At 43.4% G+C, this 17,931-nt stretch overlaps 1 protein-coding gene across 1 annotated transcript in view; it reads left to right on the forward strand.

Moving 5' to 3' along the window:
* RFTN1 (raftlin, lipid raft linker 1) overlaps positions 1-17,931 on the forward strand; it is a 167,549-nt gene that overhangs the window by 76,529 nt on the left and 73,089 nt on the right. The window contains exon 4 of the mRNA XM_016209276.2: positions 13,753-13,861. Coding sequence (XP_016064762.2) covers positions 13,753-13,861 — 109 coding nt within the window. The remainder of the gene's footprint in view (positions 1-13,752; positions 13,862-17,931) is intronic.

Genomic DNA, 17,931 nt, shown 5'->3' on the forward strand with positions numbered 1-17,931 from the left:
TGGTCTCCCCTTATTTCCACATCCTGTTTTGTATCCTAGGAAAATTAGGCTGAAGAAGTTATTAATGACTTCTCAGTACTGCGTTGTGTGGTGGGTGGGTGGGTGGGTGGGTGTGGGACTTAAGTTCCATCTTGAGGCTCATGGCTCAGAAATACACCATCTTTCAGCTCAGGGGCTCTGGAGCTTACTGAAGGGTCCACAGAGACTTTCCAGAATCCTGTGGGCTTTGCAGCATCCCCAGTCCCCGTGGTAGCCTGTGGGACCACAGGCCTGGTTATTGCTGAGCTGGTTTCAGGACATCAGGCGGCCACTGCGGATCATTTGGAGGGTGCCCGGGTGGCTCCATTCAGCAGGCTGACTGGGTCGTGTCAGTTGCTGCATTAAAACGGTTCTATGCAAATGATGGTCTAAGGCCTTTAGCGCCTCCTTTTTCCTCTGTTCCCTAAAGACGAAATAGAAATGTACTTATTAGGTAGGTGCTTTCGTCTTGTGTCGTCTAAGGTAGTAGCCTTTGTTAGAGGTAATGAGATGAGCATGGTCCCTGCTCTAGGGAGATTTATCACATACCTGATCTGTTGAAATTTTCTTTTCTTTTTTTTTTTAATATATCTTTATTGATTTCAGAGAGAGGAAAGGAGAGGGAGAGAGAGATAGAAACATCAATGATGAGAGGGTCATTGATCGAGCCCGCAGCCCGGGCATGTGCCCTGACTGGGAATCGAACCCCAATTGCCTGGATCCTAGGTCGACGCTCAACCGCTGAGCCACGCCCGGCCGGGCCTCTGTTGAAATTTTCATTCTCAAACTTCTATAGTGTAAGTCCCCCAAACTCTGTGAAGCAGCCTGGACCTTACTAGGAACAAAAGCCCACTTTTCTTGTGAAGAACATTTACATGTTTGCAGACACTTCCTAATAGGATTTCTCTCCTGTGGTCCTAGTCCGAGCAGCTCCCATTTGTTGCTGTGGCTGGCGAGAGCCCTTGCTCATAGTTACCTTTACTCCTGAAAGCCGCCGCCAAGAAAACGAGCCTCACAGTGACTTGTCCAGAGTCTCACTTCTGATGTGTGGAGGAGCCGGGATTCACATGGGGATCTGTCTACTTCTAACACTGTTCCTCTTTAATTTTTTAACCATTAGGGTGAGAGTTAGGGTAAGATTTCTCAACTTACGTAGTATCTCAACTATTGGCATTTTGGGCTGGACAAGTCTTTTTGTGGGGGATCGTCTGTGCGTTGTGGGATATTTAGCAGCATCTTGGCATCTACCCGCTAGATGCCAAGCAAACATCCCCCCTCCTGCCTCTGCATTTATGACAGTCAAAAATGTCTCCAGATGTCCCCTGACAGGCAAAACTGCCCCCACTTGAGAACCACTGGGTTAGAGTTTGGACGTGAGGTAGGCGGTCTAACTTTATTTTCTTCCAGATAACTACCTTTGCCAGATAACAGCATTTATTACGTTAACCTAACTGCCACTGGATGAAATGCCACCTTTATTATAGGCTGGATTTCTATATGTACCCTAATCTATTCCTGATTCTTTATTGTTCCTTGATTTGTTTATTGATTTCTGTGCTAATGCCATGCTATTTTGGCTGCAATAAATTTGTAGTGTATATTATCTAGTGGGCACTATTCTTCTTTTTCAGGATCTTGGCTACTTTCGCAAATAGATTTTTCCATATAATGTCCAAAGTGATTTTCTTCAGTTCCCAATAAACCCTATTGAAATTATATCTGCATACTAATTTAAGAAGAATTCCTCCCTTGTGTTTTCAAGAGTATGGAATTCAATATTACTATTGGAAGTAAATTTTTATTTTAGAGCTTTGTGATCATTCTGAAAATGTCTACACCAGTTGTTACCAAAGTGGGGCAGACATACCCTTGTTGAAGGAGAACTCAGGTTTCTATGTATATGTATGTATATTAAAAAATTAAGAGAGAAAGTATATATTACTAATATATAACATGCAGGTTTTTTTAAAAATTGATCTGAGAGAGAGAGAGAGAGAGGGAAAAACATCATTGGGTTGCCTCCCGCATGTGCCCCAACCAGGGATCAAACCCCTGTCCTGACTGGGACTTGAACCCGCCACCTTTTGATGTACGGGATGATGCTCCAACCAACTGAGCCACACTGGCCAGGACTTAACATTCAGTTTGTAGGCGGTGCCCTGACTGGCTGCAGATGTCAGAGGTCACCTGTCTATAGGGAGCAGGAGGGGTCCTGGGGGAGGCTGGGTTCAGAGGAATACTTTCAATCTAGAAGTCAGTGAAGTGTATTTGTTGGATTATTTTTAAAGTTTTAACTAAATTAAGCCTCGTGCATTATACAAATGGCTTAAAATTTTTCTGTAAAGTGATTGCATATTGAAGAGAATACCAGTAATATAAATGTAAAATCCTTCTCTCCCTCTCCCTCCTCTCTCTCTGTCTTTCTCTTTCTCTCTCTCTCTCACACACACACACAATGAAATAGCCACACTGACCCATCTCTAGCTGTTCATAAGGGCTTTGATAGTGAGATCTTTCAAAAAAATCAATGCCTACCTATTCATATCAGACAGAAGATGGCCAAAGAAATTTGGACTCATCAAGAAGACATTTTGAAATGAGGATTTACTTCCACTATTGTTAACAGCGGATCTCATTTCAAGTGTATATTATCCCTTGAGATACTAGTTATTAATAATATGAACTTATTCCGATTATAATTTTAAAATATTGCTTATTTCATCTGTTTCTTATCTTTTAAAACTTCTGTTTTATATGTATTGTTTTATAACATATGTAAAATGTTGGTACAGTAGTTAGTAGTATTCAGGAGTTTTTACTGATGGGGTGTGGAATAAAAAAATTTGGAGATCACTGACCCGTGAAGCTCTGGGTAACACTGATGGTTCCTGAAGCAGGTCGTCTTGCTACTCAAGGCACAGTTTGTGCACCAGCAGGCATCACCGGGGAGCTCCTTGGAAATGCAGATTCCCAGGCCCACCCAGACCTGCTGAATCCAAATCTTCATTTTAACAAGAGCTCAGGTGATGCCTGTGTGTACATTAAAGTTTAAAACCAGAGTTAATCTGTGCCTTTCTATTATGTAGCTACTAGCCACATGTAGCTATTTAAGTTTAAATTAATTAAAATTAATAAATTTAAAATTCAGTTCCTGAGTTACACTAGCCACATTTGGGGTGCTCAGTAGTAACACATAGGTGGCAGCTACAGTATTGGGCAGTGAAGATGTAGAACATTTCCATCATCTGACTCAATTAGAGGGTGTGTAGGTAGGAAGAGCTGGAAAAGAAGGAAAGGATAAGCAAACTTGAATTAGAACCCGGTCATTAAATGTAGACAGAGAAGAGACTTCCTATCACTCAACTGGACATGCCCAGGAGAGAGTCTTAGGAAGAGCATTCATATGTGGAGCAGATTATGTGACTTCTCTGAATCAAAAAATATCAGGCAGACCTGCCTTTATTCAGTGTTATGTGTGTGATAAAATAGTATATATGCACAAATACTAATACTAGCCCTTTTCATATCTTTCCAAGTAAGTGAGGAGCCTTATGGGATTCCAGAGAATGCAAGATCGTGCCCCAAATCTCATGCCTTGTGGTTGTTGTCTTTTCTGTAGTTCAGGCTGGTTGGGGGTTGAAATTCACCCACAGGTACATCCTTCAGGGACCACTGGGGTGAAGCTGGTTTGTTTTCCTCTTGCCTTTTAAGGTTAATGGTGAACTCACTGTGCTGCGCAGTCACTGATGTCTTATCTACCAGGGAGCCAGTCCCTGTAAATGAGACAGGATGTGGCAAGATCTCTCTAGAATAAATAGCAATCAGTACGGGAACGTTAGGCGCCCATGCTGACTTGCACCCACTTGGCAGTGCTCATCCCTGAGACTGTGTGGTTAGGGTATCATTTGCATGTCTTCCTCCATCATTTCCAGAATGTTCTGGGTGAAACCAGACCCTTATCAACAAAAGTGATGAATGTCTATTGGTGAATGAGGAAGGGAAAATTAGAAGAAAAGGCAGTGACCCCTCGATGGGTTAATTCTCCTTCCTACTTCCTACTTTAGAACTCCCCTGGTGAACTCTATAGTAAGGTGCTTTATTTAAAGATTTACTAGGAATTATTTACTTGGCTATATTTTCTTCAAGCATTTCCTAAGTTTCACTGTTAGGGGAAACTTTGGATTCCAGCAGCCTTATTATTTTTATTTATTTACATTTTTTTGGTAAATTTGGTTCATTTTGCAAAGAGGAGGTTATAAAAATTACCTGAAACCTTTCCCCCTTTGTTCTGAGAGCATCTTTGGGATGCAGCTGTTTGTTCCCCTCCCTCCACATCCCAACCAGCACCACTTGCAGAGACAAGAAATACCTGAAGTCTCTCATTCATCCATTCCCCCTACAAAAACCTTAGCTCAGCTCTTTTTCTGCTCTCCTAAAATACCCTTCCCCTCTTCCTACATCACACACAATGCCGCTTTAATCTTCCTAAAATCTGTATTTTAGTATCTTCTTTCATCTCAGACCATCCATGACTCTCCCTGACCTCAAAATGAAGTGCAGTCCCATCCTGTAGCAACACCGGCCCATCCTTTCTTTCCAACCTCATTTCTGACTTTTCTGCTCGAGCTACTGCAGAGCCTCCATCTCAGATTCATCCTAACAGCGAATTGTTCATAGTCACTAGGCTGATGTTTACGGTTGCAGCTGAACTATAATAAGCAACCTGCACCTTCACATGTCTTTTACCAAATTGACCCACTTATTATTTCCATCATATAACTCATCCTACATCTAGATCCTCACTAATTTCTGTTCTTGGTGCCTGCAATGTCCTTGTATCCACTGTGCCATGACTGATTTCCACACAGCTTCGAAGTCTCAGCTTCTGTGCTCCTTGTTTTTTTAAAAATGTCTCTGACAATGGAAATAACTGGACTTTCATAACACTTTTGTTTATGTTGCCTTAATCTTTCCTTAGACTACCCGTTTCTTAAGGGCAGAATCTCAGTTAGTGCCTTACATTTGGTCAGAGGCCAAGAAAGTGATGAATAGATGAATAAATAAATAGATGTTTTTATTGTTATTGATTTTACATAAGCTAATGAAACTAGAAAAAGCCTGTTTTTTTTTAATTTGACAAATCTTTTTCAGATCTGTAGCTAATTTCCCCCACTCCAACTCCTTAAGAAAAAATAAAAGCCATTCTGATCGTTCCCCTTGAGCCTGCTGTGGCCTTGGGGGACTATCTTAAACTGTCTTCCTGTTTCCCAGAGATAGAGAATTTGTTTCTGTAATTTAGTAATATTTTTATTCTTGCTGGAGAAGTGCCTAGTAATCTAAATTTGTGTTTGTTACCATTTTTTTCTGATTATTCCTAAATGAAACAAAAATAGTTTTATTGATGAACTGCACAGTCTCTCTCCTTTCTTTTCGTAACTCAAGTTCAGACTATGCTCAGTGTCCTGGGAAAAAGAAGATGTTTAAACTCATGGTCTTTGAAGCTATCGAAGGACTTTATGAGTTGCAGTGAGATCTATTACATGTTTATTATTTAAAAGTAGTGTTATGAAGTTTTTATTCGCATGCTTATTATTTAAAAGTATAGTTTATAATAATTTTTCCACAGTCATTTGTTTTTTAGTTGCCTGATCTCAGACCTGCCATGAGACCAAAATGGGTATTCAACTTACAGCTTGGCGTTTCATCAGAACAATTTGAAGGTTAACCCTTTCGCTTGCAATAATTTTAAATATTAAAGCACTCATAAGCATTATAATCTTTGCCTGCAGACATGTTCTAGGCTTAATAAATGGTTATGACCCAGCCACTGTGCCTGCAGACAGGGGCTGTGTAAATGTATTGGCTATGGTCTGGTTGGATGGCAGGGGCACCAGGAAAAAGAACCTGCTGAGTCATTCCAAGGAATGAAATATCTGGGTTGGGTTTAAGGGTTAGTTATTCTGATTATGATACAGTTAGATAATCTGTTCCCTCTTATCTCTCCCCTGACGTGCAGCCTCCTGTGACTCATATTGTGTAGCTTCCTGTATGCAGCCCAGAAGCCAGAGACTGGTGGCTCAGAGGTCAAATTCATCCTCAGACATGTTGACCTATATAACACTGTTTGGAGCCCAAATTGGACAGTTATGGGCGACATTAAAACACATTTTAATGACGTCTTTTTTAAGAAATTAGAAGATTTGGCAACCCTAGCCAGGAATTCCTAGACATGGCTGAGATCTGAACTGCCCAGTTTACAATGGTGTCCACCGTTCCCACTGTCTCCCCAATACCGTAGTGATGTGACACTTGCCATTTAGCATCACTTCTGCACTGTGACTCTCCTCCTGGTGGAGACCAGTGTGTCTGCAGTCACATTGCTCTCAGAAACGGGAATGTGAAAGGGCACCTAGCATGACTGTGTTGGAAGAGAAGACCATTTCTGTATCTTTTATTGAGAACAAAGTGTCTAGATTATGTGTCCTCGTAAAAAAAAAAAAATCCTCTTTTACTCATTGTTTATGGACCTTCAAGTTTGCCTCCCCCGGTTGACCTTCTGACCGGCTGCCTGGGGAGTGACCACACAACACTTGGCAGACGTGAGAGTTATAATGAGCGAGGACCTCTGGGTACAGCTCTGAGTCGGCGTGCAATTTTTATGACCGTTGATGTTTGTGTGTGAGCCATCAGGTCAGTGTGACACAGCGCAGGTGGTCTTTAGTATGGTCTTAAACGACTCGGACATCTGTGGCCAGGTGTGTTGACCTCTGAGGTACTGTAGCATGTGGACTCTTTGCCCTTCCACCCTGCCGTTGGAAAGGTGTGTGCGCAGATGTGCAGTGTCTAAACCTGCTTTTATGTGTTTGTTTGACAAGTTTTTGTTTAAAATTTCTACTTGTTTACATTCAGTTTTGGCCCAGGCCCTATTTATAAGGTGTCAAACAAACGAGGACTGTTTGGGGCGATGAAAAAGTTCTGGAAATGGAGAGTGGTAATGGTTGTACAATATTGTGGATCTACTTGATGACACTGAATTGTACACTTGGAAATGGTTAAAACAGTAAATGTTTTGTCTATTTTACCACAATAAAAAGTAGAAATAAATTGGAAGTATTTTTGAGTTTTTCTGACCAAAAGAGACATGGATAGAGGTAAGTCTCTATCTTACATTTCCTTCATCTCTTCTTTTTTTCCTTGGTGGCTTGTCTTCTTCTGAGGCTCTAAGAGTCTGCATACCCATCGCTACAAGTCATTCTTTCTGTGTTTTCTCTTTTTCATGACTTGTTCGGTTATCTGCCAAGGAGTATCAGAGTGGCAGTGACAGTGGCAGTTACAATATGCAGTGGTCCCTCACTCTAATTGCACATTAGAACCGTGGGGGAGTTTCCAAAGCCCCTTTGCCCCAGCCGTACCTTGCACCAATTAAAGCAGAGTTTGTGAGAACTCCCCAGGTGATCCCCAGGTTGGTGCAGCCAGAATGCCTGCCCTGTGGGAAGCCCAGTCTGATTCACAGAGCCCAGGGTTTGCTTATTGGATTGTTTCAGTGCCTAAAGTTGGGGCACATCAAAGGAGATTATTCTTTTCTCCCCCAGATGCAGTTATTTCAGTCATTAACCTCATGTGATTTGAGGGGTCTCGTATGAGAATTATAGTCAGGCAGGGGTGTAGGTGTAGTTTAGGACTAGAGACACTGATTCGGAGAAGAAATATTACAGAATCAAAAAAAACACACGAATCCCCTCAGTGTATGATGGCTTGCCTTCTTTGGTTTTTCAAAATAAATTCTATGTAGGGATAAATTTAGAATTAACAGAAAAGTTACAAAGAAATTATAGAGAATTTCCATATACCCTTCACTGAGTTTCCTCATTATTAATATTTTACATCACTATGGTACATTTGTCCAAATTTAGAAATTGACATTGGTATATTACTATTAACAAAATTGTGGATTTTATTTGCATTTCATCAGTTTTTCTATTAATGTTCTTTTTCAGTTCCTGGATGCAAAGCAGGGTACCACACTGCATTAACTGTCATATTATGATGGCTTTTTAAAATGTGATGGGCTCTGATGTCTCAGCTGCTTTTCCAGTGTCTTAAGCAGTCAGGACCACTAAGTTTTTATGCCTTGTCAACACTACGTTGCTACACTCTAAGCATTTGAATTCATTTTGTCTAACTCATTCTTGGCTCTCAGGACATCGCATCTCTGCTCAGAAATATCGTTTTATTCCCCTTTCCTTTCAGAAAACCTTTTTTGAATGGCTGGAAGTAAGCCCCTCTCAACTCTCCAAAACTGTATACACGTAAGGGCCACAAGGTGTGGGATGGGTCAGAGCTCTTTTTAGTTCATTTTCCCCCAGGCTGTTTCTGAGAAAATGACCCAGCAGCATGAAGGTGACTTTTTTTCAAGGAGCCAAACTGTTCTGAACCAGATCCACAGAATAATTTGGTAATTGGCCCAATTAACAGGCTAATCACATACTAAACGTGAGCAGATTTCTTCATACCTGTTTCCATAGGGTGAATTAAATCAAATTTCCTTCCTGGGATTCCTAAAAGATAAGTAAATTGAAGAGAAGACTATAAATGTGTTAATTGAAGCAATTGATAGGGTGGCTCATACCCTCCTCCTTGACATGCTCCCTTGATGTGACTTCCAGGACATCGAGGTCTCTTTGTTTCCTTCCTTCCTTCCTGGTTAGTCCTTCCTCATCTCCTTTGCCGCCTTCTCCCCTTTTGTCTCCAACCTCTTCATGGTCCCAAAGCTCAATCCTTGAATATTCTCTCTTTACAGTAATTGAGATCTCATCTAGCCTCATGCTTTAAAAATCGTCTGGAAGCTCATGACTCCCAAATTTACATCTCCAGCCCCATCTCCTGAAGCACAGACTCAAATATGTATTAAAATGTCTACTGACGTATTTTCTTGGATGTCTGCTTGATATGTCAAATTCAACACATTTGAAATGGAATGATCTTCCCCCCAAGCTTGTGCCACCCACAGCCTTCCCGGTCATAGCGGTGGCAGCTTCATCTATTCTCCCAGTTGCCAAAGAAGAAATCCTTAGAGTCATCCTCATCTGATTTATTCCTTCACTCCCCACAACCTGTCCATAAGGAAGTCTTGAAAGTTCTACCATAAAAATACACCCAGAATCCAGCACTTCTCACCACTGCTACACTGCCAACAACTCACTTTGAGCTGCCATCATCTCTTGCCTGGACCCCTAAGTTAGTCTCTTAACTGCACCCTCTCCTCCCCAAAGGAGCCAGAAGGATCCTTTGAAAATAAATCAGGTTGTATCACTTCTCTGTTCAACACCCTCCAAGGGGTTCTGCTGTCATTCTTCGTGAAAACCACTGTGGTCATCGTGGCCTGCAGGGTCCGCAGTATCCAGCTTACCCGTGGCCCTCTGACTTGTCTCCTCTTCCTCCTCTGTCCTTTGTCACTGAGCTCCAACGACAAGGCCTCTCTTTGCATGACCTCAACTTAGGGATTTTGCATTAACTCTTCTTTCTGCCTGGAAGCTCTTTCTTGGGTATCAGCATGGCCAACACCCTCACCTCCTATAGATCTTTATTCCAAATGTACCTTCTTAATGAGGCCGTCCTAACCATTCTCATTAAAACTGTAGCTTCCCCTCCTCCCGATTTCCCCTTACCTTGCTCCATTTCTTTTCTTTTTACGCTTAAACCACCATTGCAAACGCTCTGTTACATGTTCATGTATGTGCCTCCACTAGACTGTAAGTTCCATAAGGGAAGGGATTTTGTCTGGTCTATTGATGTATGGCAAAGTATAATGTCTGACGCATGTAACAGTGTGGTCAGTATTTATTGAATGAATAATTATGAACTGTGAAGAGTGCTAGGAGGGTAAAATAAAGAATTCAGTTACAGATGATAGTAATAGATCAGCAGCAGAAACTATTTGTTGAGCCTGGATCTCATGCCACACACTATGCCAAGCAAGGGCTTTACATTCTTTGTCTTACTTATCTTTACAATGATGCTAAGAGACAGCTACTCATAATATTCCCATTTGAAAGTGAAAGAAACTGAGGCACAGAACTTTTAAATAAACTGTCCAAAGGCACACAGCTGGTAAATGACCCACTGCTAGTCAGCTTTGGAACCTGTAGCCTCTAGCTAATAACTCTAGAGGAAATTATGGAGTAGGGGATGGAGGGAGTTGGGAAGCATATTTCACTGTTAGCAGTGCTGTTCTCAGGAGTGCCTACATTTGATCTCAGAGTGTTTGGAGTTAGTTTCCAGATAATGGACACTTTGGCTGGTAGTTAACCCTGCATCTCCAGAAAGGCATTCTGAGTCCTTCTTTATCATTCTGGTGTAAACTTATCTGGGCTTAATTCCAGGGGAACTTTGGTGGTTTCCCATATCCTTTTCCTGGACTACTCAAGGACATGGCCTTTGAGGAAACAAAGGAGGGTGGCAAATGCTTGCTCAGCGGAGCATTTCAACTTAATGTTCTTGTTTTAAGAACTTGATTGACTGCAGAATATCTATTCCCTCCTATTGTGATGCCTCAGTGGGCAAGGCCATGGCCCTTGGAGCCACTTCCTGAGGGATGTCCCCTTCTCTGTGCCAGGGTAGTCCTTGCCCTCAGGACACAGAACACTCATGGCCAGTCAGCAGCTGCTCTCAGGTGTCTGATTAGATCTTGAGGTCCTGGACCTACACTTGACCACCAGTGGGAGGCCGGTTCTGAGCTTGAAGCTGCAATATTTTCCTCCCCAGCAACAGTTACTAATTTTCTATGCTCTGTAATAAATAACCACGAACTTAGTAGCTCAAAAAAACCATACATTTATTATATCACAGTTTCTGTTGCTTATCTGGGTTCTCTGCTTCAGTTCTCATAGGCTGCATTATAGGTGTTTGCTGGGCCTGTGGTCTCATCAGAGGTTCGACTGGGGAAAGACTTGCTTCCTTCCTCCCTCAGGTTGTTGGCAGAATTCATCTCCCTGAAGTTGTAGGACTAAGATTCCTATTTCTTGCTGTCTGTTGTCCAGGGACTGCCCACAGTTCCTTGCCACATGCCCTCTGACAACATGGCAGCTTACTTCTTCAAAGCCAGCAAGGGGAGTCGCTAGCTCCAGTCTTACAGCATAATATAACCATGGCAGTAGCATCCCGTCCCTTTACCATGTTCTGTTGATTGGAAGAAGTCACTGGTCCTGCCCCCACTCAGTGGGAAGAATTGTACAAAGGCTTGAATTCCAGGAGGTGGAGAGTATACTTGGGGGGGTCAACTTAGGGTGTATTCACCACAGTAACCACGCCCCCAGTGATGAGGAGCCTAGAAACTTCCTCTAATAGCCCTACAGGCAATCCTTTGCTTATGTATTTGATGCTGTTTTTCATAAGGTTCATGGCAGGGGGACGGTTTCTGTGTGACCGTGCCCTCCACCCAGTTCTGGCCCAGCCCCCTCACAGAGTGCTGACTTTGAAGGCTCAAGCAGCCAGCCCCTGTCCTCAGAGGAGTCAGGGGTCTTTGCTTCTTCCTCCCCACTCAGACACTCTCCAGTGACTATCCTTTCATTTCAAATTGTGGAGATGATTCCTAAACGCAAGGGGAGACTTATTAGTTTCTCATCTATTCCTCCGAAATGCTTTGGGATTGCTTTTCCAAGAGACTGTAGACTGAGATGTGATTTTTCCTGTTTTATCTAGAAAACCTAATGCTGATTTTTGTTGATCGTTTGAACTTCTTTCTGTTCAGTTGCAGCTGAGTTAATTTTCCAACAGAATGAATCAGAGTGGTCTTTCTTTGTGTAGAACTTGGTCCAGAAGCAAAGATGGTAGTTATTAGATCCTGCACTAAAGATGATCTCATGAATCCAGGTGTGAGTTGCTTAAAGGCAGACTCTTCTTCCCTCCATTCATTGTCTGGGTGTTTAACCAAGTAAATACAATGTTGACTTATTTAAAAAGATTACTGTTTTTCAGCCTAATCATTTCAGATCCCAGTGGGTATTTATAAATAACCTCATCCAGTATTTATAAATAACCTCGTCCAGTCAGACATGAGTCTCCACGTGACAGAGCAGCTTGGATTTCACTTCTGAGAACTCTCCTCCCCCCACACCTATCTTTGTTGTCTGAGACCCCACACAAGACACATGAGAGTCTGTCACGAGCAAGTCTTCTCTTTCAAAAGTGTGGAATCTTCTGCCTTAGTTCCTCTTAGTATGTCTTTTGTCTGTGGAAGTGGGGAGGGGAATAAAAACATAGGGGAGAATGAGAACATAAGTCTAGTCTTTGATGAAGTTTTTAGGGCAAGAAGGGTGGGGTGCAGAATTGGCTTCTTCTTTTGTAGCTAGTTCATGCCAGCTTGAGCAGTTTAGAATTAGTTTATGTTTTATATTTCAAAAGTATGTGCCTCATTCCCTACTCCTGACAGGATATGTTAGAAGGAAAAATAAAATAAAAATATGCTGTTGATGTTTGCTTACCTGGTCACAGTTACACACCTGGGGAAAACCAAATGCTCTTTAATATTTTCACTTTTGAGTTTCATGTAAATCATACCCAGATAGTTAGTAGTAGCATAAATAGCTTTGATTAATATATAAGAATATTAGAAATTTATTTCTTAAATATTATAGCAAATATTCATGCAGAAACTTTTTTGGTGGGATATATATGTCTCGGTTCAGTATGAAAGTGCCCACTTTTTAAGACCTTTATGGCCACACCTCATCTCACAGCGGCTGGCATGGGTCCCTCTTTGGTGGAGCTCCTGGTGAGTGGGCTTATCAGCCCCATAGCTGGTGGAGAGTGGCTATGCGTGTGTTTTGAGTGCAGACAGAGCCCAGGGCCCCAGCCTCTAAGTCCCGCTCCCCATGAAGACAGAACATACTCTGTGGACCCTTAACGGCAGTCCCACTTCCTGTTGCCTTACACCTGCCTGGGCCAAAGAATCACCTTCAATCTCTGGCAGCCATGTGGCTTCCAGAAGTTCCTCAGACCCAAGTCAGTGTCATACAGGAGCCCGTGGAAGGAATGGATAGAGCGGCAGAATGTCCTTCTGGTGACCACTTGCCTCTGGTTCTCCTGCATGTGCATAGCATTGTATCACGTGGGCCTATATGGTGGGAAAGGGGGGAGGCAGCCCCCCCACTTGTGTGGGGCAGGGATACGCTGCCCACCTGTGCACTGACCGAAGGCTGCAGGTGTTTACCTCAGCCTCCACTCTTTTCCCAGAATTTCTACTTTAGTTGCCTTATAGCCTTTTCTTAATGCATCTCTCATTTTGATAGACTTTGCCAGATTGCCCTTTGCTGGGACTGAGTCCTTTAAAAGTCTTCCATAGTTTTAAATTTTCTAAGCGATGAATATATGAATATATTTTCAGAAAAAGTGAAAAAAATTAGAGATATAGCTAAAGAGATACAGCTAATGTGTTAAAGATACATTACAGAGGTGTGCGTGTGTGTGCGCGCGTGTGAGTGTGTGATGTATAAGTTATGTTGTGCTAACCCTGTCAGCCTGGAGTGATGTCTTTTACTCGATGATTTGTCTGGGGGGTCTTTCCATGATGTAGATCTCTCTCTATTATTTGGGTTGTTTACCATAAATTATTTTTAGCACTGCTTTTTTGGCATTTGCTTTCAGAAAATAATTTAGGGTTTTATTAAACACCTACATTTTTTATATTGTGCAAAATTGTAATCTTCGCACATGTGTTTTTTCCTCTCTCTTCAGATCTCAGAAAACCGATCTTCACAATGAAGGCTACATCTTGGAATTAGATTGCTGTTCCTCCTTAGTTCATCTGGCAGACCAAAAAATCATCCCAGAGTTCATTAAGAAGGTGAGCCCTGCAGTCAGGGTACGATTGTACAGGTTCTCTCCCCTGAGAGGACAAGCAAGGGGCTGGCCTGGGGCAGGCCAGCCATATTCCTAAGTCTGGGTCTTTCAGCAGCCCCACAGGGGTGCAGCCCCCTCCTGCCCAGGCAGGCAGGACCCTGGACCCTGTCCTTTAAGGCTGGAGTGATGTTAACAGCTGACAGGCCTGCTGCCCCACTGCCATGACTCCCCTCCAATCCTCAAGGTGGTGTGAACCTCCCAGACCCCACCTTCCACTCATCCTGTGGGTCTTTGTCGCCACCAGCATCCTTCCCTTCCTGGTGTGGGAGACACCAGGGTCCTGTGGCCACTGGCATGCAGTTGTGCCAGGGAAAGTTGCCTAGTTGCAGGGGATTCCTCCTCTGCCCAGAAGTGTGTCTGGTTTTGAACCCCTCTGCATGCCATGTGAGGTTTGTCACCTAACGCAGGGTCCACTTGAGTTTCAATATGACACTTACTGTGGAAGGAATGCCCTCGCCTACATGGGGCTCAGTTCATTGCTTAATGCTTATCTGGCCCAAGCCCAGTCTTCCATAGAATTGACAATTCCCCATCCTGTGCAGGTGATTATGGTTGGTTTGAGATACAATCAGCCAGCTAGGGAATTCATTAGTAACTATGTTGGCTCTTTGGAACTTTGGGCCAGAAATAGTCCTGTGTGCTTGAATGCAGAGAACAAAATAGGCGTAATCCCTGCCCTGCTGTCCTCACAACAGGCAGGTCAGCCCTGAAGGGGTGGGATGAGCTTTACGAGGGGGGAAGCGGGCGGGGGGGGCGAGGAACAAGGGGCATGGTGTGGTCTGGGCATCAGGGAGGTGCCTCGAGCTGAGACCGGAGACGGAAGGATGAGGAGAGGTTATCTGGTGATGGGGCAGGTTGGGGAGCCCTCTGAACAGAGGAAGCAGCATGTGTGAGGGCCTGAGGCAGGAGGGAGCAGGGGCATCGAAAGATCAGAGGACCTTTGGGGAAGAAAGGGAATGTGTGTGAGGGTGGGGGAAGAAGCCAGGGCTCGGCTGTAAAAGCAGTGGGAGGCTATTGAGAAGAATTTTGCAGCAGAGTGAAATAATTAGATTGTCCCTTTAAACACCCAATGATTCCCTTTTGTTCCCTTCCTGCCTCCCCTCAACATTTATTGAGTGTTGAGGCATTTCAAAGCCCTGGGAATAATCACTCATGCATGGTGTGGGCCAGGACCTCAGACTAGGAATCAGATGATCTCTCAAGTCAAAATTTCCGGTAATTTTACCAGGACGATGGAGACTGTTTCTACTCTGATAAAATTCAGATTATTACTTAAGAAATGGAGGGAAAACAATTTTTGTTCACATATGCTTAAGCCTGAGAATATGAGTGTTTATATAACTGATGTAGATGTCGGTATAAATAGGGCCATCTTCTCTGGATTGCTGCAAATAAAATGTTCTAGTAAACTTGAGTAGGGCCATCTGAAAGGATCATACCCCATGATCTGAATTGGGGGAAAAATAGTTTTAGTAATGGTTTTGTAATTAAGACTGAGATGTTTGAAATATTTGCGGGTAAGTGGGTAAGAGGAGGGCATGAGGCTGTGGCCATACTATCAAATATGCCCTTTTAAAAACATATGACTTAGGGCTTTTGTCTCAACCAAGCCTGATCATCATGGCTGACCCACTGCATGTGGCCGTATCGGGTCTTAAGGAGACAGCAGTCTGATTAGCAGGCTCTCAGATGCTGTGTATCTGTAGCGTATGGAGTGTAGATGGACATCTGTGCAGCAGAGGACAGATAACCCCAAGGTTATTGTTTGTATGCCCTGAAGGACAAGCCAGTTTTTATTTAAAACTTTTACTCTTATCCCACCATTTGTTTTTCCCCAAACTGACTGTGCGTGTGTGTTAATTAGTCATTGACACGTGCTCATTCTGTTCCCTTTTAACATTTTTTAAATTATACTTTAATTTTTTTAATGATTTGAGAGAAAGAGAAACATCAATTTGTTGTTCCACTTATTGATGCGTTCATTGCTTCTTGCATGTGCCCTGACTGGGAATCGAACTCGCAACCTTGGCGTGTCAGAAGCCTGCTCTAACCAACTGAGCTACCCAGCCAGAGCCAAAAATTATACACTTTGAAGCCCACTGTGTCATCTTGCACCTGCTGTGCATCTGGTTCTTCAATAAAAATTATTGGGTCCAGACAAACTAGAAAACTTGCACACTAGGGATCCCTGAGATTTCTGACTCAGTTTGTCTCCAGATGTGTATGCCAGAGTCTCTCATCTCTGTTCCCCTCCATAGAGAGGTGGTTCACGGTCATGATCAGCAGAATGGAAGTGCAGTTTCCTGCCTTGGAAGACCCAGGTGTGCTGAGGCTGCCCCACCATTCACCCCTGCACTCTCGTGACCCAGGGCTGGACCTGGAAGCATCCAGCATTTCTGGCTGGCTGTGCTGGCTGTAGCTTTCGTTTCTAGGCCGGTGTCCATGGCAACCAGGGGAAGAGGGACCAACTGATGGAACTGGGCCCCCTTTCCTCTGTGCCTCTTTCCTGCTGTTGGACAGGGTTTCTGGAGAAAACACCACCTGTGTGTGCAAAGAGCAGAGGGGAGCCGAAAACCCCTCTGTCAGGTCAACAGCTGTTCCAGCTGATGGCAGAATTTAGCACGTGTAAATTTTTCTGTCATCACGCAGGTAGGAGACCACGGAGCTTCCTGGGAAGAAATAGACAAAAACCCGTTTGTATTTTTTCAGTAAATACTTAATGAATAGCTTGGTCCCCATGTATATATATATAGTGGTGGCACTTGTTAATTGCCTTTCACTTAGGCCAAGATGAAGCTGTGTCACTGGCGGCTACAGCTTGCAGTCATTACTTTCTATCTGGGTCATTATTTTGTGTGAGATAATGGCTCCTGTTCCTATGACAAGTACATCTGTCTTACGATGAGTTGGTAATTAACTCATTTTGTCATTGTACCATCACACGGGATAAGCTTATGTTCCTCTCTGCGCATTAGAATTAAACTCAAAGTGATTCGAATGTTTTTTTCTTAAGAGCAATGCCTCAGTATTATTTTTCCACCAAATGTTTTAAATGAGAACCTTTGGATAGAGAACATGGATAGAAGGGAGGGTAAGGCGATTTTATTATTTTCCATAATTAGGAAAAAGGAAGTCGTTTGTATCTGTGTCATGTAAAATTGGCTGAAGATGCCATAATTTACGGCCTCTCCCCATCATGGTCTTTCACCAAGGGTGAAGGGAGATGTAAAAAGATGCTCTGTTTCCTTTCAGTTGGTCTAAGGATTTCTCTGTGCACTTTGACTGGTCAAATTAAATCTGGGCTGCTGCATTCTGTTTTTCCCTTTTGAATCCTGCTGTGCTCCATCCAACCGGCTCTTTATGTAAATTATTTATTATGGACCACAGAGCATTTGAAATTCAGATTTATGGGCAGACTTGGAGAGACTGTGTTTTCCGAGTCCTAGAACCGTATGCTCGAGGGAGAAAGAGTTGCGAGGCTGTGGGAGCGCAGTGCTGTCTCTGTTCCCCTGAGACAAGGCTCAGCCGCCAGGTACTCCCGGAGCCTGTCTTGCGTGGCTGGTGGGTTTGTGGGACCCCTTGGAATTTCCTGTTCTGCACAGTTCCCAGAGGATAGTAAAGGAAACAGTGGTATGGAATAAAGAGCCTACAGGTCCATCTTCAAATTACTTTGCATTCTTCAGAGCATCTTGGGAAAGAGCTTATATGTTTGGAAAGCACTTTAAAGTTGTCAGTCACTGCACACATTTTCTGGTTTGTGCTTCACAATAATTTCGTTCAGGAGGACACACTGGCAGTGGTATCTCCCTTTTAAACAGGTGAAAATTAAGCTCCGAGGGGCCAAGGGCTTTGCCCAGGAGCTGGGACAGCTGAGTGATGGAGCCTGGGCTGGTCCTTCCATAGGGAGGCATCAGTGGGTGTTAACTGGGCTCGGGTGGAACAGGCAGGTTCCCCGGCAGGGTGGCCCGGGGACGGTTTGCAGAGGTGTGGCACAGAATGAGGGCTTGAAAACTG

Source organism: Miniopterus natalensis, chromosome 15 (assembly GCF_054644295.1).
Source record: "Miniopterus natalensis isolate mMinNat1 chromosome 15, mMinNat1.hap1, whole genome shotgun sequence".
Taxonomy (NCBI): Eukaryota; Metazoa; Chordata; class Mammalia; order Chiroptera; family Miniopteridae; genus Miniopterus; species Miniopterus natalensis.